At 37.2% G+C, this 23,923-nt stretch overlaps 1 protein-coding gene across 4 annotated transcripts in view; it reads left to right on the top strand.

Moving 5' to 3' along the window:
- Window positions 1-23,923, top strand: part of kcnab1a (potassium voltage-gated channel subfamily A regulatory beta subunit 1a) — a 77,109-nt gene that overhangs the window by 34,576 nt on the left and 18,610 nt on the right. For all 4 annotated transcript variants that reach the window (XM_086080131.1, XM_086080129.1, XM_086080130.1 and 1 more), the window contains exon 2: window positions 21,685-21,728. In XM_086080131.1, coding sequence (XP_085936257.1) covers window positions 21,685-21,728 — 44 coding nt within the window. The remainder of the gene's footprint in view (window positions 1-21,684; window positions 21,729-23,923) is intronic.

Raw genomic sequence — 23,923 nt, 5'->3', positions numbered from 1 at the left:
CACCCTGAATTGGTTGCCAGCCAATCGCAGGGCACACACAGACAATCTAAGGACAATTCTGTGTTCAATTAACATACCATGCATATGTTTCGGAATGTGGGACACAACTAGAGTACCCGGAGAAAACCCACGCAGGAACGTAGAGAACATGCAACCTCCTGCCAGGAAGGCCAGAGGGCCGGATTCGATCTCACAACCTCTGGACTAGCCTGCTATAAGCATATGTTTATAATCTAACATAAATTAATATTAATTTAAACCAGATAGGAAACTGAGAACAAATGATCATTTACAATGTCAAATATAGGGCTAAAATAAAATTACAAATTAATAAGTAAAATAAATTATGAACCATCATCTAATTTATGTTTTTAAGTTAAGTTAAAAAACTAGTATAGTTCAATTTAATCAAAACTTTTTAGTACAAATTACTCATAGAAGCATACAAAGTTACAACAACTTACAAAAGTTAAGTTAGTAGTAGTTCATAAAACTTTGAGTATTTTCTACTTAATCTATTTTATTATTTTATTATTTATTTTCGGGTTTACAGTGTATTTAAAAAACCCCCACCACAAATAATTGATTAACTGATCTTCACAGAGAAGCCAAAATGCTTGATTTGTGTGGCTCACTCTCTGGATATGGATGTGAGTGACAGATGGGTGCGTGTAACTGAGAAATGACATGACATTTCCTGACAGAGTGTGACTAAAGGCTGTCTTCACCAGTCAACCTTGACAACAAACATGATTGACATGTATTCATATGGCTGCTAGTGTACACGCTGTCTCAGATCTTAGTCACATTTGTTTTCTTATACTGTATATAAAATTATGAATCTGCAAAAATTTACACAAATATGGCTGTGTACTGTACTGCTAATTGAGTTTACCATACCATACCGTACCGTATCGTACCGTACCATACTTCGCCCTGCGTTGTTTTGTGCAGACAGTAATCCTGCAACATCTAATTCTGCCTTCCTCTTCATTCATCAGTAAGTGAAGTAGGGCTTGTGCACACCACCTGCTTCCAGAGGTCGAGCTACAAAGGTGCACATGCCGTGTTGTACAAACAACAGTGGTGCTTGAAATAGTTCATGCTGAACTAATGCATAAGTGAAATGAGTTGTAAAATACCATATATGCTGACTATATGTGCCTACTCGTTCCCAAGGTCAATTCACATACTGCCGGTTTCCAACCTGGTAAGCAACAATAATGTTGTTCAGATAACAGGAAAGGGGAAGTAGATTTACTAGACTTTGAATCTTTGGGGTTATCTCTTAAAATGAGTGGGAGGGGCAGTGTTGCCATAATGATAACTTTGTGGTATGCATGTTGAATTCTCAGGAAGAGAGAAAAGGGAGTCAAAAAGGTGAAGCAAAAAAGGCTGAGTATTAGAATAAGTAAAAGACGACGGTGTTCGGTTTAGGTGAACGGTATGGGATTTTTTTTAATAGGTTTTTGGTGAACTAACGAATACACACACACTTGCACGCACGCACCCCCGCACACACGCACACACGCACATACACATACACATACTCACCCACATACAAAAAAAAGAAAAAAAAAGAGCAATGATGATGACATTACCGAATGAACAATACTGAGCTCTTTAAAAAGAAGAAAAAAAATAATGAAATAAAAAAAAAGAATAAATAAAAGCACATAGTTCATGGAGGTAAACTCTAAAGTATTCCTGTAGTGTCGCCCACTGTTGGTCAACGCTGTTTTTTTGTGTGTGTTTCTCGGACGGGTTTTGACTGAAAACAAATTCCTTGTGCGTTTTGACCAATAAATCAGATTCTGATGTATTTTGCTACTTGAAAATGCTGCTTGCCAGTTGACAGTTCCCTTATAGAAAGCTGTCAGTGAACCTCAAAGAATGTTTGACATTTTGAACAGTACCACTTGCAAAGCCGCCTGCAGCTGGGCTTTGGAAAACATCCGTTAGGTGATGGTCGTTTGTCAGGTTGACTTTGTGCGACTTACCTGAGGGCCTTGTAGGCGGCGTTGTCCGAACAGAACCCTTTGCTATTTTAATGCTATTTCAAGGATTTCTGTTCAATAATATATCACATTCAGCGTCGTTTCCCCCTTTCTGCTACGACCAAAAGCCTGTTAGAAGGGGCAGTCAGCTGACAAGACTTTACTCGGAAAACAAGTGCTCCTTTCCTCTCAGTCCAGTGAGTAGACAGTGTAGCAGCTTGATGCTATTTAACAAGGTGCACTACAACTTTATGAGATTGAGGGCTGCGCAATCCATCTCATGAGAATCAGACAAAGCCTCGGGGTGCTAAACCGCTAACGAATCCCGGCGGACGAGTATTGAGACTGCTGTGGATTCTTGTAATTACACGTCGACAATGAACACACTTAAGGTCAATATCACAGAATAAGAATACAACATTATCACAATGTTTTGCCAACGCCAATGGTTTTATTAATGCAACGAGTGTGAATCTCACTATAGAACGGAACAGAACTAAATTATATATATATATAAGTGCTTAAAATGATACACATTTTCGGGGAGGCTTAACGGATTAAAGGTATTTCTGTTCATTTTGATGGGGAAATGATGATTTAAATACAAGTGTATTGAGTTGTGAGCGTGATTGTGGAACAAATTCATAAATAAATATGCATGCTAAATAACTGAATAATAAAACAAATTTGTCATATCACCATAAAATATTGTCAGTAATCTCCTTTGGCGCTAGTGTCAATGGTTCATTGAAAGGGATCATTTTTAATCAATTACCAATATAATGTCTAACTTCTCTGAGGAATGCAAACTAATGAATCAAAGTATAAATAAAATAAAATTCATGTTACATGTACCTTTATTGCTATCAATTTCCACATTAGATAGAAAAGTAGACTCAAATTTAAAACAAATGATCAAATGGGATCAGAAAGTCCAAACAACAAAAATTTGCATGCATTTACATACATTTAAATGAGTAGTCACTCCCCTCCCACCATCAGTACATTTTCTACTAAGAGTCTTCACATACAGTTCATTTAGCAAAAAAAGGCTTGGTGACACGTCCTCTGCTGAGATATTTGCACTGCATAGTAATTAATGCAAGAGACCACATTACTGATGCATGTAAACGAGTTCATGCTTAATACGATTAGCAGAGCAATTGAGCAGCAGTGAAAAAGCTATCCATCATGTAACCTCCTGAACCTTTTCGACCATGTCACCCTGATGTAGCAAATAATGTAACATTGAAGTAGTCAAATGTGGGGGGCGGAATTCTTAATGCGTGCTGGTAACGTCTCAAATTACCGCAGGACTAACCAACACTCTGTTCTTGTTGCCATGGAAATCATATCCTTGAGTCTTTTAGTTCCCTCATTGACCTCTCAGAACACATGTGAACATGACCTCGAGAATCACATACTGTAGCTATTACTTGAAAATGGTTTGATTTGTTAAAAAAAGGCAGAGACTTGAAAATGAGAATGAAGTGGAAATAAATATATTAACACCTTAAATGTCTCTCTACTTCTGTTGCACCGGTTCTCAAAAAAAAAAAAAAAAAAAATATATATATATATATATATATATATATATATATATATATCCTGAAGTAATCTTTCCATTCTAAACCCTTAATTAAACATACAGAATGCTGACATCTCACGCGACATATTTCGCTTCAGGGGCATTTGGAGGTTTCCTCTGTACTGGCACATCTGACATTTAAAAAGTATTATACCACTATATCTTCTATTTGTCATTTGGCCTCTGCAGATTTGTTCTCAATATCAACGTTAAGACTTCATTACCTGTGTCGGGTTTATCTTATTATCTGGGCTTGAACCGCTGTCATCGTTTCATTCTTTTATTGGCACTCTGTATTATTAAAAAAAACAAAGATCTTAGTCAGAGTTTGTGTGAGGGAGAGCTGAGCCAAAAAGTGCATATCATGTATTTTTTTAAATATATATTTTTTTACTGCAAATCGTTTGGCACTGGTGTCACAAATACAGCAGTGACCCTTAAATTAGGAAGAATGCGATTGGCTGGCAACCAGTTCAGAGTGAACCCCACCTATTGCCAGAAGACAGCTGGGATAGGCTCCAGCACGCCCGTGACCCTTGTGTGGATAATCAGTTCAGATAATGGATGGATGGATATGAAGCAATAATAACTTACTCCCAGCCATTTTCACCGAAGCAACCCCCTTCGCTTGCTCACGGCTGTTTTACTGGATTTTGACTGTTTTTGCAAGGTCCACAGAATATTCCGTTCTATTGATATGAAAACATGGAACCTGGAGTATCTTCTTTCATCAGGAAAACACTTATTTATATCTGTTTTCGTTTTGCAGCAATAACATTAGAATATAGCTAAATTTCATCATTATTCCCATCCTTGTTGAAAACACTGGCAGAAAGAGCTTGTTGCAACATAGCCCTGGTTGATCTCTTATACTCTGCTGCCACCTACTGGCCATTTTTTGTAATTACTACCATTGCTTAAAGCGACCTATTGAGGTCAGAAGCTGTATCAAAGCCTTATGTATCCTCTAGCATAAAAAAACCCCCATTAAAAAACAAATATATTTTTGAGAGTGAAGGACAAAGTATTAAAAACGTATTTATACGTTGTTGGGTGTGAAGATGATTTTTGTTCACAGTCACTATCAGTTTGGACAGTACTATTGCTTGTAGGGATAGTCTTTGTATTCCAACATGATAGTATAGTGGTGCATTCATAATATTGTCAACTCAATACTCTTTACTCTTATTCTCAAAACCAAAAGAACGGCATTTGCTCTTCTGAAGTATCATAAGCTTATCCCAATAAACCACAGCCGTGACATCCACGTTTACTCCGTGGGCGTCCGGTGGATTCGCGTGACCTCTTTGCCTGCTCTAATTCTTATAAACTGCGAAAGAAATTGCAGAAAGAGAGACATCAAAGATTTTTAAAACTGTGTGGGGTTTCGATGTAACGCTACGTGAGTCTACTTTGATCTTCTGGCAAATATAGACCTGAAGGGAGGAGACAATGTGAATGTCAACCGTGCATCTATTTCAGTCCACCTTTTGCTGCTTGTCTTCATTATTCTCCAGGGTTATCATTCTACTGATGATGTGATGCAGAATTAGAGGAAATGAAGTGTTTGTGATGAAGAGATACAAACCTGGGAGTTTAAGCGCCGCTGCATACACGTGCAAGTCAGAGAAATGAAAAACATCCCAGTAGACAAAAAGGTCTCATTGCCTATAAATGAAGACAAATTACACGTAAACGTGCACTCTTTCTTTCTTTTTGTCTTTCTTCTTTTCTTCTTCGTCATCTCTCTTATTATTATTTTTCTTCTTCCTCTTCTACTTCTTCTTTGCCAAAAGCTATTGTTTTGATCATGTTTTGTTTCCTTAATTAGCAGGATTGTGCAAAAACGGATTTCCATGAAACCATGAAAGTAGTGGCACTTTCCAGAAAAGATTATGGTTTAAGTGTAGATAAAAATATTGCATTCTATTTGAATCATGACGAAAAATGTCCCGGGCATTAAAATCAACATTTGAAAGTGAAAAATAATAAAAAAGTCCTGTTTTTCTGACTAATCTTTGGGGAGAGCTTTGATTTTTTTGAGTTTGTTTCTGTTGTATTTAATATTTTTTCCCTGTTTTTTAAAGTATTTTTTTCCTATTTTTTTTTAATCCTCTTTTTTTCAGATTTTTTTTCTGTTTTTCTGAGTGATTTTTCCCTGTTTTATAAAATAATTATTTGTCTGTTTTTCTGAATAATTTTTTTCTGTTTTTCTGAATAGTTTTTTAAAGGGGTTTTCCCTCAGAGATTAGAGAACAAACCACAATACAGTATACACATTAATTCCTTTATTGAGAGCTAGTAAGTAAACATGACCATCTTATTGCATATAGAGGTATGCGGGAAAGTGTCCGCTTCCGCTATTAGCGAGTCTGCAACAAGTCACTTGGAGTTCAGAGGTAAAAAAAAATAAAAATAAAAAATAATTTTTCTTGCCAGTTTTTTAAAATAAATGTTCCTCCTCTTTTTCAGAATAATTTTTTTGAGCCTGTTATCCGGATTTTTTTTTGAAATTCTGTTTTAGTAAAACAGAAAAAAAAATATTCAGAAAAACAGAAAATAAAAAAAACACAAAAAAAACACAAAGCTCCCCCCAAAAATTTGTCAGAAAAACAGAAGTCGTTTTTTTTCTTTAAGTGAATGCAATACGCTTCCGTAGAGACTGACAAAAGCACAAATAATAATATTTTATAATTTATAACATTGACACACATTGACATCCACCCATATTCTGCATTTGTTCACTCTTTCATCTGTTCTCACTACAAATGGTGGTGACATGACGAGGAATAGGCATAGTTGTGTATGTTTTGTGCTGTGATCGTGAAAATCACTTAACCGAGGCCTGAGGCCGATGGCATGCTTTCCACACTGTGGGCTGCCTTTTACACATGTACACGCATACGCACATTAGATGGACTGAAATGTATTTACATTGATGAACCCCCTCTGTTGGTAACTGTGTCAGCAGGGAATGATTTATGCTTCTCTGAGTCCTACTTGCCGAGTTACAGCGCTGTCTGTATTATAATATGCCAGTTACTTACATGCGGTAAATGACAAAGAATCTGGTAAAGAATCTAAACGATGTGTGTTCTGTTTTTGAAATCCTCAAAAAAATGACATGCATATTATGGGCCTGGCTTTTTAAAAAATCCCCATGAGACCAAGTCTAGCGCAAAAGTGCAGTCCAATTGTGCACATTAGATGGAGTTTTCTTTTTGCATTTTGCTTGACCAGCGCAGATAGAAAGAGCCGTTGTGGGATGGAACACAGTTGACTCCCGGCTAATCAAAGCGGCTCCTCTCATTCCCATTACAGTAATAGGTCGATTTCCTTCTCAGACTGAAGCACTTGACAGACTTTTTAGGATCACTTCCTAATTGCTAAACCAAACTTTGAACTATAGCATCCATAAAGGAAACAAAAAAAAAGAGGTTCAACACTGATGACGGTTTTAAGAACACACACATTTGATTCACCACTAGTTACATCTTTAAGGCACAATTACCTCTTTCCCTCCTACACGCAAACCACATCAGGGTTTAGAATTCGGTTCAAGTACCATTGCAGGCTGGACTGTGTCATTTGAAACGTGACTCAAGAGAAAGTTGACCAACTCTATTTTCCTGCTCTTCCACATTGAAATCCATCTTTCTATCCATTTTCTTGACCAGTTATCCATCACAGCTGACTTTGGGTCACCCTAGACTGGTTGCCAGCCAATCACAGTGCACGGGGGCGGCATGGCACAGTGGTAGAGTGGTCGTCTCCCATCCATGAGGTTGTGGCTTGGATCCTCACCCCTCGTGGCAATGTCAAAGTGTCCTTGAGCAAGACACTGGACCCTGATTTGATCCCAGTGGACATGGCAGCAGCTAACCACTGGTGTCAGTGGATGAATGTGAGGCTTTGTAAAGTGCTTTGGGCGTAGATAAAGCGTTATATAAAAAGCAGTCCACTCATGGAAATGACTTTTGACAATTTTATCACTTATGACAAGTATGGATTTTCCATTTATTCATGTCCTTGTGAGCAGAGGTGGGCAGTAGCGAGTTACATTTACTCCATTACATTTACTTGAGTAACTTTTCAAAAAAAAACAACTTCTAAAACCACACAATACTTTTTACTTTTACTTGAGTAAATGTGTGAAGAAGTAACGTTACTCTTACTCTCCTATATTGGGCTACACGAGAGTCGTTACCCGCCGCCCCATTTACCGTATTTTCACGTAAGCGCTCCGCTTGACTGACTGTGTGGGAGCATTTCCGCAGACACTAGTGATGTGACGTTGGGAACCGAGTCTTTATGCATGCCACTGTTCGCTTTTGGAGGGAGCATCATCTTTGCATATTAGCGTCAATCAAACAATTAACTTGTAAGTGGGTCGTTAAGCTCTGAAACAAGCAACACAACACATTTTTGAAATGTATTTTATGATGAGACGCCAACATTAGCACATCATTTTAAGTTTTTGGTGACATTGTTTTAAAAAATAAATAAATCAGACTTCATGTTCAAGCAGTTACTCAGTACTTGAGTATTCTTTTCAGCAAATACTTTTTTATGATGACTTTTTACTTTTACTCGAGTAATATTATTTTGAGTACAATTTTTGGCTAGTCAACCCACCTCTGCTTGCGAGTAACTAGACCTTGCCATCACACGAGGAGTCACAAAGTGATGCAATGTGGTATGAGATATAAAATGAAATCCTAAGTTGCACATTGCAAGCTCCACATGAAGAAAACAGAAAACTAAACAGAGCCAAAAAAAAACAAAGAAGCCTTTTAAAATATGCATGTTGATGATGTGTTTGTGTATCGTTTCCTAGGCTACATTACAGGAAAAGGGACTGAGTGTGTGTGGTTTTTTTTTTATCCATATGAAGGCCGTGTAATTGACTTTCTGTCTCCATGGAGATGCAAATGACAGAAAAAGCTGCGAGCGAGCGAAAGGCTCTCAGTTGTGTGGGTTTTCTCAAATGTGTGTTTTGTGTGTCTTAGCGGTGGTGTTTTATACACTGCATATTTGAGCTTGAGTTTTTACAAACCTGGTGCTGAAAAAAAAAAAACGACCTGGTGGGAATATGTTATTTTGTTTTTGGACGGTGCGTTGGTGATCATGCCATGTTTTAGCAACTGCTTTTGTGTGTGAACATCCAAACACACAAACGCACATAAATCACACATCTTAAATTAAAAGCAAATTGAAAAGTGTGTGATCGTACAGTATGTGTGGCATTTAGAGTCAGTGAGTGGAAACGAGATGAGAGGACGTGATTGAGAGCTGGGATGAGAGCTACGGACAGCTATTCAATCACACCGTGTGCCAGGGACTCGCTCAGCTAATTGTCAAATTCCACCAAGATTGATTTGCTCTGCCTCCTCTCCACTTTCTCCCATCCGGTTACGAGCCAGCACCAAAGTAAATCTTTCTAAGGAGAGCTTTGACCTCCGCATGAATTCAGCTGTGTTTTCATGGATAGACCTCCAGAGGTAATAATACACATCTCACGCTTTGGTGTAGTTCTTAGAGGAGAACCTGGGCTCGCTGTTTGGCGTGCATCGTTTTCTTCATCAATTTTATTCACTAGGTCACAGAATGTACAAAACTCGAACTAAATTCTGTTCAAAGAGCACATGATTCCAATCAACATGATCGTTATCAGGTTTATGCAGAGCCAGCTGATGAGCTGATCACATATCAGCTGTGTTGGAGAAGGGGAAACATCCCAAATCTGCAGGACTCCGACCCACGAGGACCGACTTTGCCCGCCCCTGTACTAGATTGTAAATTGAATTTTCCCATTTTGGTTCATAGTCAATTTGTCCGTGTCTATTTCAGGGCAAAATCTGCAGTGTTAAATTTAGCACTTCAAAATGTGTCTATATTGGTCCACACTAAATATAGCGAAACAAATACTTGTATGTAAAATTTTTGGATGGAGTTGAAATTCAACACTAGTCAACACTGGTCAGAATGGATTTATTTTACACTACACTATTGTTAAAATATTACTTTTACTTGTACTTTTTTAACACTCATAACAAGTTGCTTTCACTAACACTAGAAATGTTAATATTAATTAAATATTTAGCTCTGGTAGAGAGTCAATAAAATACTACAGTGTCAATTTGAACTCCTAATTTGTTCCCATGTGTCCCTATAGAGATGACAACCGGAATCACTGTCAGGTCAATGAAACATTTAACTGTCAGTCTGGACCTTTATCAGGCGTATCACTGAATCACAGCACAGCAATATTGCCTCTTTTTACATGGACTTCGGAAAAGGTGTGTGGATCTTATCAGTTAAAGGGATACTTACTTAGAATTATTTTGATAACTTCATTATTTTTCATGTAAAATGAATTACCTTTAAAAACACATTTTTCCTTTGCTGTTGGCTGAAGATGACATTACCAGGAAATCCTTTTATTTATTTTATTGAACAACTGTTTCAAACACACACATCTATACCAAAGACAAATATATAAAATATTATGGCTTTTGTTATAGCACAAAATTCTATGAGGAAAAAAAATACACGATAAAATAGAATACAATTAAAATAAATAAATATATATATGTTTTTAAATAATAAAAAAGGCTTTTCACATAATATGTACTTGATGACTTGTGATTTATACAAATAAGTTTAATAGCATTCCTATTTTTCATCAGTCTAAGGCTCTTCAAAAAAAGAAACAAACTCGTGAAAATCGAAGAAATCTGGTTTCACCTTCAAGAATTTACATTTGTATAATGTTTTTTTTCTTCTCCAGGATAAGAATACAAAAACAACACCAAAAGATACATCTTCTTGAGAAAATTCTCTTATTTGGAAAACTTTCGGATGCGGCCAGTCACGTATATCAATCCACAATGTCTGTGACCACATACAATCAAAAGACAAATAACTGTACAGTCGTTTCTACTTCATCACAAAAAATAAATTTATTTGTTTCAATACCAAATCGCTGTTGCACAAAGTCATTCGATGGATAAACTCCATTCATAACTTTAAAGTGTGGAATTAGGTAACTGTTTTTTGGGTTCGGTCAACAAACTGAGTCATGATTGGTCATCACCTGTTTCCTCAGTATAGGTGATGTCATCTTTATTCCACAGCAAGTGGCAAAATTCGTTTTTAAAGACATTAATTGTTCATGAAAAATAATGAAGTTATCATATTAATTATTGTTAAAAATGGCTCAATGAGTCAAGTATCCCTTTAAGCAACTCAATTGCCATTTAATCACTTGTCGTCAGAGGACTTTTTAGTGTTTCATTCTTCTACGTCAGGTTCTCCGTTTTTTTTTTTGTCAGAAGAACCTTAGCTTGTGTCATGCTGACTTTCCCACAGAGACACAACACTGGCTGTTAACCTGCATGCTTTTTTCTGTGCCATATGCGATGTCACAAATAGGGACACTGAATATATTGGGCCGTTAAATGAAAAGAAAAACTATAGAAAGACTGTAGACATCATAAGGAATTCTACATCAGTTTTGTTTGAAATCAAACCCTCACCATCTGATCTTTCTTTTTGTGCCCTTGCCAGCATTTTCTCCGTCTCCGGCACTTTTCCCGAGGACAAAACATGTGATTAAGGCCGCATACATCAGCATGACAACATATTCTCACGTTACTAATTGTAGCGTTATTGAACAACCCCCTTCCTATTTCCAGCCCCTTTAGTTTAGCCTATAATTACATGTCTTTTCCTGCCTTGCTCTTCGGCCCCACAACAATGAGACGATGTCGGTTGACAGACTTTGGGGATAAAAGAGCAGGAAAGGTGTGGAAAGACAAAGGAGATAAAGAGGTCACTGGAGATCATGCTTATTTATTTGTCATCAAGTTGTCAGCACATTATTAAAGTGCTTGCGTTGCTTCATTAAGGGCTTTTTTTTAATGTCCATTACAAGACAATCTGTGGATCTCCCTCTGCTTCTTCCTTCCTTTCCTCCGTCTTTCCTTTGGTCTCTTGAGGTCTCCCTAATTTGTTGGAATTTAGATGTTTCTGGGGTTGGTGAACGATTCTGGTTGGTAACCCGGTGGGTAGTAGGTGATGTCTGGTCGGTGCTGGATTTCACTTTCCTTTATTTTCTTTGATCCTTCCTCTGGTCTCCTGACAACTTCATGACTCTCGCTGGATTCTGAAGAATTTGGTTTAGGTGAACGTTATGGGAGTTTTAATAGGTTTTAGGTGAATTAATGAGTACACATTCACATGCACACACACACACGCACATGCACATACTCACCAAAAAAAAGAACAAGAAAAAAAAGAGAGAGAGCAATGATGATGACATGTCGAATCGGTAAGATTACCAAATTAATAATACTGCGCTCTCTCTCAAAAAATAAAATTAAATTAAAAAAACACACACAAAAACAAAAAAAACAAGACAATCTAATGAGCACACGAGGTCAACACCTGGAAAGCACATAAGAAAGCAATTAAGTCTCTTCACCATGTTCACTTTTTCACTGCTCTTAACCTAAACATGATGACGTTCTCTGATTTGATATACTTTAAACTACATTTAAAGTATGGCTTTTTTTTTTTAAATCCAATGCATTTGCTTCTAAACTGGTTTATTCACACATTTGTTCTCCTTAGATTGTGCAGGGGTACCTAATGTTGTGGCTGACAAGCGTACATCAGTTCAAATGGTCCAATTTAAAAGGCAGCAGTTGTTCTGTGCTATAATAACGGCTGCGGCAGTGAGTTCACAGCTGAGTGATCTGGAAAGCGATGTAGTGAATAATGCAGTGGTGGAGCGTCGCGTGGTCCGAGTCCATATGAACTCATTAGCGGTTTTGCATTTCGCTGCATGACGGAATGTTTAAAAGGGCTCGTGATGAGAGGTCAAGATTGACATACATTTTTTAGATGGGCCTTAGTATTATAAGTTTGGGATACCGTGTACATTCAGAGGGAAATTGAAAGGTATATGGAAGAATCAAGTTGGACTGCTTTTGCAGCTACAGTGTAAGCTTCCACTTTTCTGTGAAGGCTTGTATACTTTGCAATTGTCCAAAATGCCCTATTTCAGAATGACATCTCAGGGTCCAGCTCTGGGATTTAGTATTTAGTTTTATTGATTAATTGATAATAGAATGTCTGTCCCATGTTTTTCCTTAAAGTGCATTTTTTTCCCTCCTCTGACCAAATGAAACCAAGTAAAGGATACAAGAAATAAAAGGTCAACTATTTTCATTCCATTTTCGCTTTAAAAAGTTTATATTTTTAATACAGACGTGTTTATCCCTAAGGGGTCTTTTGTTGCCACCAAGATTATTTTCAGTTTTGTGTACACAAAATGTCAAATGCTTTCCACATGATTGTACATTCCAATGTTTTAGTAGAAGTATAGCTAGCTGTTACAAAAGCCAAAAATAAATATATAGAATAATGTGGCTGCTTTATGCCATGATATGCATTTCAATCTGCATTACACAGTCAGAAAATGAGGCCAAACACATGCGGGGAAATATAGTAGACGATAAGAATATGTTTACTTTTTGCATATGATTGTAATGTATAGTCAGAAAAAAAAGGACCTAATTGATGAGCAGGGCTAATTTTTTCCTTGTAGAATACTTGGAATTACTGCTTGTTTCATCATCTACTCGCAAAAAAAAAGTCATTTCAAGGGCATTATTGAATTTATAGATGAATACTTTATTCATGCCGTGAGAGAAACAATATAATCTTATATCGATATCCACTGTTCAGACAATTGTTTGTGTGTGAAATTGTGCTGTATATAAATTATGTAAGGAGTAAAGTAATGAAAATCCATGCAGCAATTATGCTGTGCTGCTTTGTGGGACTTATTGATTGTATCCTCATCATCCACAATAATGGCCACAAAATGTGCTGGCTCTGACTTTGCTCTGATTCCCACGAGTAAATGTTGTCTACATCATTGGCCGTGTGAGAGAAGGAACATGTTGGGGTTTTGCTCTTGGGAATGAATGCATTTCTCTTGTTAGATTCAACACATCGTTTTTGTTCAACATGAATTTTCTTTTGGGATGGGACAAAATAGCAATATCATCCTGTATGGTACTATTGACAGTAGATATTAATATCAGTGTTTGCTATGTTCTGTTAATTTGACGTATTTCAAAAAAAATAATTCTAAAGTTGTTTGATTATTTCATGTTTTTAACATTTGGGTGCTTTATCGTGCAATGCTTTTGCAAATTAAGAGACTCATAACACTGCTAAAGAATGACGTCATCAACATCATTATTTTAAGTGGCGGCAATATTGGAAAATGAATGTTTTGTTTTAAACAGATGACAGACAGTAAAAGTGCATTTTGTTCGATTGACAGTCAAAACTTGATTCAGTAAATAAGGCATTGCACTTGGATTCAGCTGAAATTGATGTAAAATATGTTTATAACATCGTACACTCTGCTATTGAGAGAAAAATAAACGGCAGAGTATTGTATGTACAGTACACATATAACACAGTGACTGTTAATAAATCTACCAAATAATTGTCGCTTATGTTTTTCTTGTTAAAAAAAGACAAAAAGTCTTACAAATACTTTTAAATTAAAGGATAATGGGAGCGAACTGCATTTTTATTTTTTTTAGTCTTTGAGATTAGTAGTATGTTTCTACAAATATTTCCTTCTTCACTTAAATGAATGCTTGATGAATTAATGCAGATTTTATTCCAGTACGTCAATCACGGCTGTATCACGATATTATCTTTAAACTGTAGCTGGAAAAAAAATCACAACTACACTGCAGTGTATGCAAGCAATAACCACCTTTGAGCTTGCTTGTGCTTGCAGGATTCATCTAAAATTCCATGTGAAATTTAGCAGGATAGAAACCTGCAAAGACGCGATTTGTTTATTTTTGGCAAATTGTTCCACACAATTGCACTTTGGTGCAGTATTTTAATACATCAATGTTAAGTTGATCCATCAAATTTTGTGGAACTAACTGATTGGCATACAAATATTAAGCAACGTCATTTGTTTTAGTGTAACTACCACAAACCATACATTATTATTTTACGCTACATAGAGAACAAAAAAATGGGCAAGCACAACAATGGCGTGCCGTGTCCATATGTAAATTTTATTATGCCGTCTTCCTTGTATCCCTTTTGTCTTGAATGTTAATTGTGTTATATTTTTATTTTTCTATTTTGTTTATTGAGCAAATAAAGGCATGCACAGTTTGAAATGTAATCTGTTGTTCAGGACCCAAAAAACGAAATAAATGCTCATCAGTTTGAATAATTGATCAGAAGACAGGTGTCACTTTTTGAAAGCAATTTGAATCCGCAATGTTTTCCCACCTACTATAAACGCTGAATCAAAACAGTGGCATCTGTTTCTCTCAAATTTGCTGAGTAAAATGCAAATGATTCCTGTGTATTGGCACAATTTACTGTGAATGTTGATGATAACCGTAATGAACGTCGTAAATTTAATTATACAAAAATAATAAGTAATAAATATGTTACATTCAAATTGGGCAGGATTTTGTAATGTCACAGTCATGGAGGTGAAGAATGAAGAATATGTGAATGCTGCAAAAAAAGATGATTCAATGTTAAACCATTGTGAGCCAGTTGTAATGTTTAAATGCAAAATGCAGAATAGCCGACGGTAGGTTTAGACTTAATTGGATCTGACTTTGGAAGTAATATTACATTATATTTTATGTCATCCAGCAGATACTTACATAAGTGCAATCACAAATCTGCTTGAGTTTTGCAAAATGAGGACTCGTGGATGGTGGGTGGGAAATCTTGCTAGACTTGTTTTCTTTCAAAGAATCAATAAATAAATAAATAAACTGTACATGTAAATAGAAACATCTAATTAGGTTTTAAAGGATTGACTTTTTTTTTCTTTTATGATGCTGATGTTGATGACTGTAGAACCCCAAAATGTGATTTAGTATGACATTGAAGAAGGCATATGTGTCATTTATTAGCCCGAAGGAAAAAGTGAGCATTTATTTGAAATCCAACTGTGTTTTCACTTGTGGACTCATCACCTCATCACCGAGCTGACCAATTTCACTTGTCAGTTCATGTGGAGGATCTGAGCTTGTGGTGCATGTAGTCGATACAACAGACAATCAGACAAGTTATTTTTTCATAAGATCACCCCTTATTTTGAGTTTAGTTTCACTGTTCAGCCGCTACCCGGGACCTTTGTGAGGAATAAGCGGTTAGGAAAATGGATGGATGTTCAGCTGCTAACTTGGCAGCACTATATAAAGATATTGACTTTGCAATATTTCCTATGGGAACATTTGTTTTGAAATGGCAACAACTTGGAAGTCCACCAGCGAGTGTACTCGACTTATAGATTTCACTGTAAAATAGAAAAGTCAGTTGTCAAAACTTTTCTCTTTATGCATACTTGCAGAAGACACCTTATGGCCATAAATTCCAATAAAAACATGTATTCAGTTCATTGGTTAGCTGACATCAGGGCCCTATTGAGTAGAATTTGATTTTAACTGAACTTCAAAACTTTCAAATGTATACACTTATGTCAGAAAGGATGGATATGATTTCAGCTGAGTAACTGAAGGCTCAACAGAAAATTTATCGAGAAAAAAGTGAAACTGTCAGGGAGCTAATCTGCAACCAAATGTTAAAGCATTATATTTCTTGGCTGGCAGAATTTTTTTGTCCTTAAAATGCAAAAATTATGTAACTTTTTGCTGTCCCTAAATCAGCCAAAAAACTATTTGTGTCACTTTGTGCTAATGTTGTGAATGGAAATGACAGGCCATGGGAGCAGAAGAAAAGAAGTGCATTTCCATACAATTAAATAATGTGAGAATGATTTATTACATTCTCACAGCGTTATAGTCATTCTCTCTGTTCTGCATCACTTAGTTCCTATTCAGATTCCTCTCACTGTCCATTTCCATGTGAGGCTTCCTGAAAGCAGTCAAAAAAGAACAATGAATTCAGTTTTTCTTATGTAAATATCCACAGGTTACTAAGAAAGCTCATTTAACTATGAATGATATGAAAAGGGTTGAAATGAGATTGGGTGAGCATCAAATTTTTTTTTGCGATCACACACTAACCACATCTCATTTTTAGCATTAACTGTCAAACGAGCAAAAACTCAGATCAATAACTTATGTAATTTTTATTCTGTACATGTGTAAACATTTAGCCTTTTGATTACAAGTGTCAACATATCCAAATTGATGTCAGTTGTTTACATAAGATTGGTCAATTCCTATTTTGGCTGAGGAGGAATGGAACAAAAATAGGAAGGAAACCAGTAGCAGCTCTTAAAATTATCTGGGGGGGGGGGGGGGGGGGCAGTAAACACATGAGTTTCCCTAGAAAGAAAGGAGTAATGGCTCGTGTGTGTTGGATTTATTCCAAATCCAAAGACAGACCAAAAGTAATATGTTAAGCAGATTAGTGAACTCTAATGTGGACCACTGAGAGGTGCGCGTCCTGGCGTGTCATAAAAAGGATATTTTATTTAAGCCAGGGTGGCGGCAAGGCTGCGCTGAGCTCGGGGGAAGCAGCAGTCGAGCTGAGCAAACTGGATAATGAAACCGCAGGGAGACGCCGAACCGAAAAGAAATCCAGAAAGCTGGAGAGATGAGGGCAAGCAGACACGGAGCCGCTCAGGTGTTAAGTGAAGAAAGAAAAAAGTTTAAATGGCCGTTTCAATGACCCTAAAGGGAGGAAGCGGAAGGTTATTTGAAGGGTTTTGATAATTGGATGCTATGCATCTGGTGGGGACCTGCTCTGGGTTCAAGCGATAGAGCACATCAAACTCATCACAACCAATTCCCTCTAATTCTGTAGGCGAGTTTTCCCCTCTAACATAACAAGTTACATAAGCAAGAAACTGCGTAAATGGCTGAATGAGAGACATTAACTGTTAAGCTAACCTAGCAAGCTAGCTTAGCTTCACAGTTCACACAGCTAGCTTACATGCGTCTGATGAACGTAACATTCAGATGTTGTGTGTTTTATGTTGTGTCTCTCATTAAACGATAATTATTGAATCCATTTTATTTATTTTATTTTAATATTTGATGACCCTTGCTCAATAAATCAGCCTCTGCTCTTGTCTATGGCATATTCAGTGGTGGCCATTGTTGCCGTGGTTGACAGACCAATGGCACAACACAAAAAATAATAACTTTCCTTTAAAAAACAAAAGGTGCCACTGTATTAAAAAAAAGAAAAAAAGAAATACAAATGTAAACAGTTACTTATCAAGTCACGGAGTTCAAGTCAAAGTCAAGTACAGTTTTTCGCAAGTTTAATAAATTAGCGACTCAAGTCCAAGAAGTGAGACTCGAGTCCTCCAACTCTGGCAACTGGAACAGGTAGTGAGTAGTTAGTCGTGTACTGTCTCCTGTTTCTCCTGCGCTTAAAAACTTTGCTGATTGTAGTGTGTAGGGGACTCCGCAAACAAACAAACAAACAAACAAACAAACAAACAAACAGCAAGCAGACAGGATCACAGGGTTATGACCAAAAGAGTAGAACACATCCTCTTTGGGGCTCTCAGTGTTTTTATATTTTCAGTGGTTCATTCATCAATAAATGATGAACACAGTATGTTGTAAACGACGCTTGTAAATTGCCTCAGGAAGTACACGTTTGTGGTTATTCAAGACAGTAAATTGTTGGGTATGGATTTGTGTATTCTATTCAAGGTTTTAATAGCACCCACGGGCACCACAATTGCTAATACAGTATTTTTCAGGTATGAACATGATGTGAGTTCATTCATCCTAATCACATCTGAATACATATTTTTTGATTTTCAGCTGCTCATTATGCAGTTTAGAACTACAGCTTGGGAGTCATATGAGTCTTGAAAAGGGTTTCCCAACTAATGGTTATGTTGCTGGTGTGGCCTCACGATTTGAGTTCAAAGCAATCACGACATGGTTGAATTGCTCAGTTTGGTTCAAGACACAAAAACTGCTAGAATGATAAATGACAGTGCTTCAGGAGTGACTGCACATGTGGCTCACAGCTTTGTAAAACCACTAAGTCTTACTGAAGCAATACAACTGGGTCGCAAAACAGCTGAACGCAGTCATTTTCACTAAGTGTTTATTTATTGGGGACTAATCCCAGGATGCAGATGGAGCTGACTCAACATGGATTTGAATGAGGGCCAAATTATTGTTTGGCTGAAGTATGTTGCCTCCTTTGATTGTTGGTCATTTCATTGGAAGTAGTGGACTGTTGACAAAGTATCACAGCATCTTTTCATATCTGCTCCGTCAACTTCTTGAGTTGTTATAGTATGATTAATGGTTCCTTTCTTCTGCGACGGGAAAAACCAATTTACCGCTGCATCGCCGCTTCTTTTAATTTCTGAATGATGGCTGTTGTCAGACTCCTGCCTGCTTTATTTCATCTGTGGCTCGTGCAGTTTATCATTGTCACAAACACTTTACTTTTGGCACCTGTGTATTTTCTTTTATTTTTAATTGCTAGTTACATCAAGCCTGTGCAATAACGACAGCCTGTATGACAGAAAGGACTTTGCCGAAGTTAGATGTTTAAATGTTGCCGTCCGAATTGCACTTAATATAAATGAATGAGTTGATTTTGTTTTAAGCAACTCGTTACACAGTCAAAGACAATTAGATCAATGACGTTCCTAATCAGCATCAGTCTCCCCTGAAGTGAGTAGGCTTTGGCAAATGAAGTTTAACAATACTATAACCTTATTTGTGATGGAAGCTACATTTGTTGGAAACTGATGATGGTAGGATGTCAATGATTTATCTAATAATTCCTAAAAAAAAAAAATCTAATATTTATTTGTCAAACTTTAGTTATTTACGCAACACCTACACCTGAAGTGACCTTATTGTGCTTTCTAAGAGTGTCCTCCATGAGCGAGAGGCATAAACGTGTGAAAGTGGAAAGAAGCAGACGCTGTGTGAAGCGAAAGGCGCTGACAGACAAATGGAATATGAAGGCAGGAAATTAATCATTTTTAACACATGATGCTTTGTGAGATGCATGAACTGATTGTGGAGAACGTTAAAGAATGGTGGATTTGATTTGGGTCTGGAAATGTTGGCACGTCACCAGCAAAAAAACAGACTGTGTTGCCAAACGTTTAAGGCAACTCATTGAGCGTGTGCTCATCTGGCTCTGTCAGCTCTTTTCCAGCTGGTTGGAGAAGAGCGTCATGGTCTCCTGTGGCACACCACTGTTCCTTTTTTTTTTTCCCAGTTTGATTTTTATACTCAAGCTGGTCACGAAGGTAAATGCTTCTTGGACATTCGAGACCTTTGGAAAGTGTCTGGCCAGGTCATAATCAATCATTGAAAATCATCTAACATGTCACTATTTCAGTCAGCATTTTTGAAAATTCTGGATTCTTATATTTGTCATATAGGCCTTTATCCTGTCTTTTAGAACTGAGCTGAGTTATTGAATGACACACCAGAATGTCTAGTTTCCTTCCATGTCCTGCTCTCTGTTGTTACTTTGTATAACGACTTTTACTTTTCCCACTTCCGTGTCTGTCTATCTGCTTTTGGGTCCAAATTCTGCTCCTCACGTGACAGTCACAGATTTAGAGGGCTGCTTATTTCTCGGCTCATATCAACATGGGGAACTTGAAAGTACATTTTCCCACACGGAACATGCCATGTTTGCTATTTCACGGACAAAACTATGTTTTTTTTAGGGATAAATATTGGCATTGCTCATGGAGAATAAATATAAATGAAAAAATATCAGAAACTTCTAGTTCCTGTCTTAAACAGTATTAAAATGTTTCAAAAAACTGTTTATGAAATCTATGTAATAAACAGAATGCACCTAATACACACATCATTATCATAAAATTTCCATTTAATGTTGTTGTAATCAAAGCGTTTCAGTCTATATCTCGTGGAAATAGAAATATAATTTTTTTTAAATATCCCATATTTTGAGAGTGAAAGCGAAACGAGCTATAAAATATAATATATATAGACAAGTGCTCTTAACTCTTATGAGGCATCTAATACAAATACATATTGTTTACATCATTTGCATATCGACTCAGTGGTTCTACCGATTACAATTAGATTTAAGTGGAACTATCATACAACATTATTTTTGCTCTGAATCTGAAGAGCAAGCCAATGATACAACCACGGTGACATCAGAAAGAAAAAGGGAGAACATTTTATTCAAGTGCATCAAGAGGCAAATGTTGCCATCATGGCAGGTATACAGAGAAAGTCATTCCTGTCCATCATGTGGCAAGTGAAGACGCGTTTAAGTCAAGTTGAAGGGCTTCATTGACAGGGAAGGCTTGTTATGCTAGATCTGTTTGGAAAAGCGATTACAGGGGTTTAAAATTTCAATAAATATTTGATGGGCCAGCGCGGCTGCATACTGTGCGCGCGCGTGTGTGTATAAGCGGTGGTGGTGATGTGCCTCTAAGTGTTTGCGAGAGACTTGAGGGACAGATTACAAATGAGGGAGCTGATGACTTTCTCAATGTATCCGCAAAGGGGGAAATCTTATTTTCTTCCTCTGTCTTAGTGTCCTCTTTGCTCCTCCAGTCAATGGAGGAAGACTTCTGTTCACCTCAGCCACAATCATTCAACCATAACGGGAGTGAAACAACCGATAAGTACTAAAAATATTTGGCGAGTCTATACAAAGTCTCATCGTGTTGTTCTTAACGACAAGAGAAGTGTTGGGCTGTCGGCGGCAATGGGATTAAACTGCTGTTGTGTGTCTTGTGGGGATCAAAAATTGATTACCTTTGGGTGCTTTATTTTGGATGCCCAATTAACTATCCAGATATGGAACGACACTGAAGTCAAGTCAGCAATAAATCACTTGAGTGATTTTGACAGGCGGGCGAAACTGGGAGGTTGGCGACAACTACAATTACTCTGCTGCTGCGTTGTCTGACGACGTGAGATTAATGGAAATCTCCGAACATTGGATTGACAGGCAATAAATTGCATTATTTTATCGTGATGCAGTGTATATGCAAAAAAAAGTGTTAGTGCGTATGTGTTTTGAGGAATTATTGATTTAAGTAGTTTTCCTCTGTTTCTACAGGAACCTTGGAAAATCCGGACTACGAGTGTCTTGCCTAGGACTCGGTAAGTACATTTTTAATTTTCTTGTCTCAGTGGGTGACAACATTTTTACTGGTAACCAAAAAGCAAAAAAAATTGAGACTTGTCGCTGGAAGGATAGCCAATCCGTTTTCTGGGTACGGTCAGGGTGCCCTTGTACAAGGCACTATACGGTCTCAAACTGCTTCAGCGGCCAACACAGTTGAACTGACATCGCTGCCTTGAGTGCATGAATGTTGGACTCCAGTAGTCTTGCCAAAACACTCTTTTTACACATGTTGCTTAACGTGTTCTTTCTTTTATGATGACAATATAAGCCATGTTTAAAACGATTCTGGGCTACGGTTAGGGTTAACCTTAACCCAACCCTGTATTTACTTGGCAATGGGTAAAATGACTAAAAATGACTAAAAATGACATGACTGGCCATGGCACACATTTAGGATGCAGGCATACTAAGATGCGATGTAGCTGAGCACTGCAGTGAATAGAGTGAAAGATTACATTGAGAGTTCCATTATAGCATGCTTTAGTATGCTAAATTATATAGCATGTTTCCAGCCCCGACATATGGTGTATGAATCTACTTCTTTGAACTCTTAATATGAGACACATAACATGTAACAAACAAGATGGAAGCCTTTTGCCGGCATTGATCAAAGATACTATTTACCATATTGTATTTATGGATATAAAAAAGTACACTAGCGTATTATAAGATTCTTCAATTACTAGTATAAATTGTGTGTAAAAGGCTACGAAAGAAAGAAAGATTTTTTTTTTATCTTTCTGTTATTCAATAACAATATTCCCTAGCATTTTGACTCGGCCCGGCCCAGCCCGACTCTTGCCTCACATGTAGTCCTGTCACTGATGTTTATTTATGATTGTTTCAGTTTGCTATCTGTATTCGAAATGGATTAATGGTCTGGTCCCTCTAAATTGTGGGCCAGTCTCTTGGGGTAAAATGTAAGAAAATAACAATTTAAAAAGCACTGCATCGGCCCCAAAAGAGACCGGCCCACCGGGCATCTGCCCTGTTTGCAGATGGTCAGTCCAGCCCTGTCCATGATATAGTGTAGAATTATATTTCCCACACTACAAGAAACTAAATTAAATGAATATTCTTGCTGTCCTGTGAAAAACACTTATGCCCATTTTTTTAATGTAGTTTTATATATATATATTTTTTTTTTTTCTAAGGACAAAAATGGATATACGTGTTTTTCACGGGACTTTATGAAGAGTTTATGACATGTTTGCAAACCAAACAACTCAAAGGTTCAACATCAACTTTTTCATATTGGCGCAGTATGCCTTTAAAGGTGGATCCTCTTCTCTTTTTTTTTTTTCATTCTGTCACTTTAATTTCCCCTCATTACATTTTGAATCTGTTGTTTAGTGCATAATGTGAGCCATTGACAGCCATTAAAATTTCCTGGACAATGAAAGAAAATAATTGCACATCCGGCAGAACAGAATTTATGAATTTATTTGTCGAATATTTTGAAGCAACTTCTCTCGTCTAAATTAGACCGCTCCCAATTTAGTTGAAATTGAAGTTAATATTTTCAATAAACGATTCAGCCTGGACAGCCAGATGGTGTTGTTAACATAAGGAAGTGATTTGTGTGAACAATCCGAACTTTCTGTGCATCTCTTCATCCCACTGCATAATTACAACGGCTTTATAGCTGCACAGTGCTAATTGGTTGGGGGCCGTGCACATACACACATACACACACACTTACAAGTTCATAATCCGCATAATCAGGACCATCAGTGCTTGTAGACCAGCTCGTTATTTTTGTCCAATTATTTTAACTTGCCATCAATTGACGAATTCTTGTAATGTTTTTGCCCTGGATTAAAACTCCTGCAGTGCAAAAAGGCAGCGAGAGGATGGACTTGTGCTGTGGAGGATAACTTACTGCAGTATCTCTTCCTCTAATGGACCCTCTCAATCACTGGACGTGTCAATTTTTCACCTGTGCAAATTCTTACCTCCATCCAAACTATTTTTTCTTCTGCAAAATCAAATGATATTTCCCTGTCGCAAAACTTGTATTAACTAGTCGAGCAATAGTTTAAGGAAACATTCCTAATCTTTTCAAACAAGACAAAATAAAGCTAAACTAAAGAAAAACTACCCTTTGAAGACGTCTCATGGACTTTCATGGATCCATCGAATGGCATGTCCTATAAATGTATAACAAGCA

Source organism: Leptonotus elevatus, chromosome 7, assembly GCF_054856555.1.
Source record: "Leptonotus elevatus isolate MCC_2025b chromosome 7, RoL_Lele_1.0, whole genome shotgun sequence".
Classification (NCBI taxonomy): Eukaryota; Metazoa; Chordata; class Actinopteri; order Syngnathiformes; family Syngnathidae; genus Leptonotus; species Leptonotus elevatus.
Note: the sequence above shows the minus strand (reverse complement) of the source record. Positions and strands in the feature narration are given on the sequence as shown.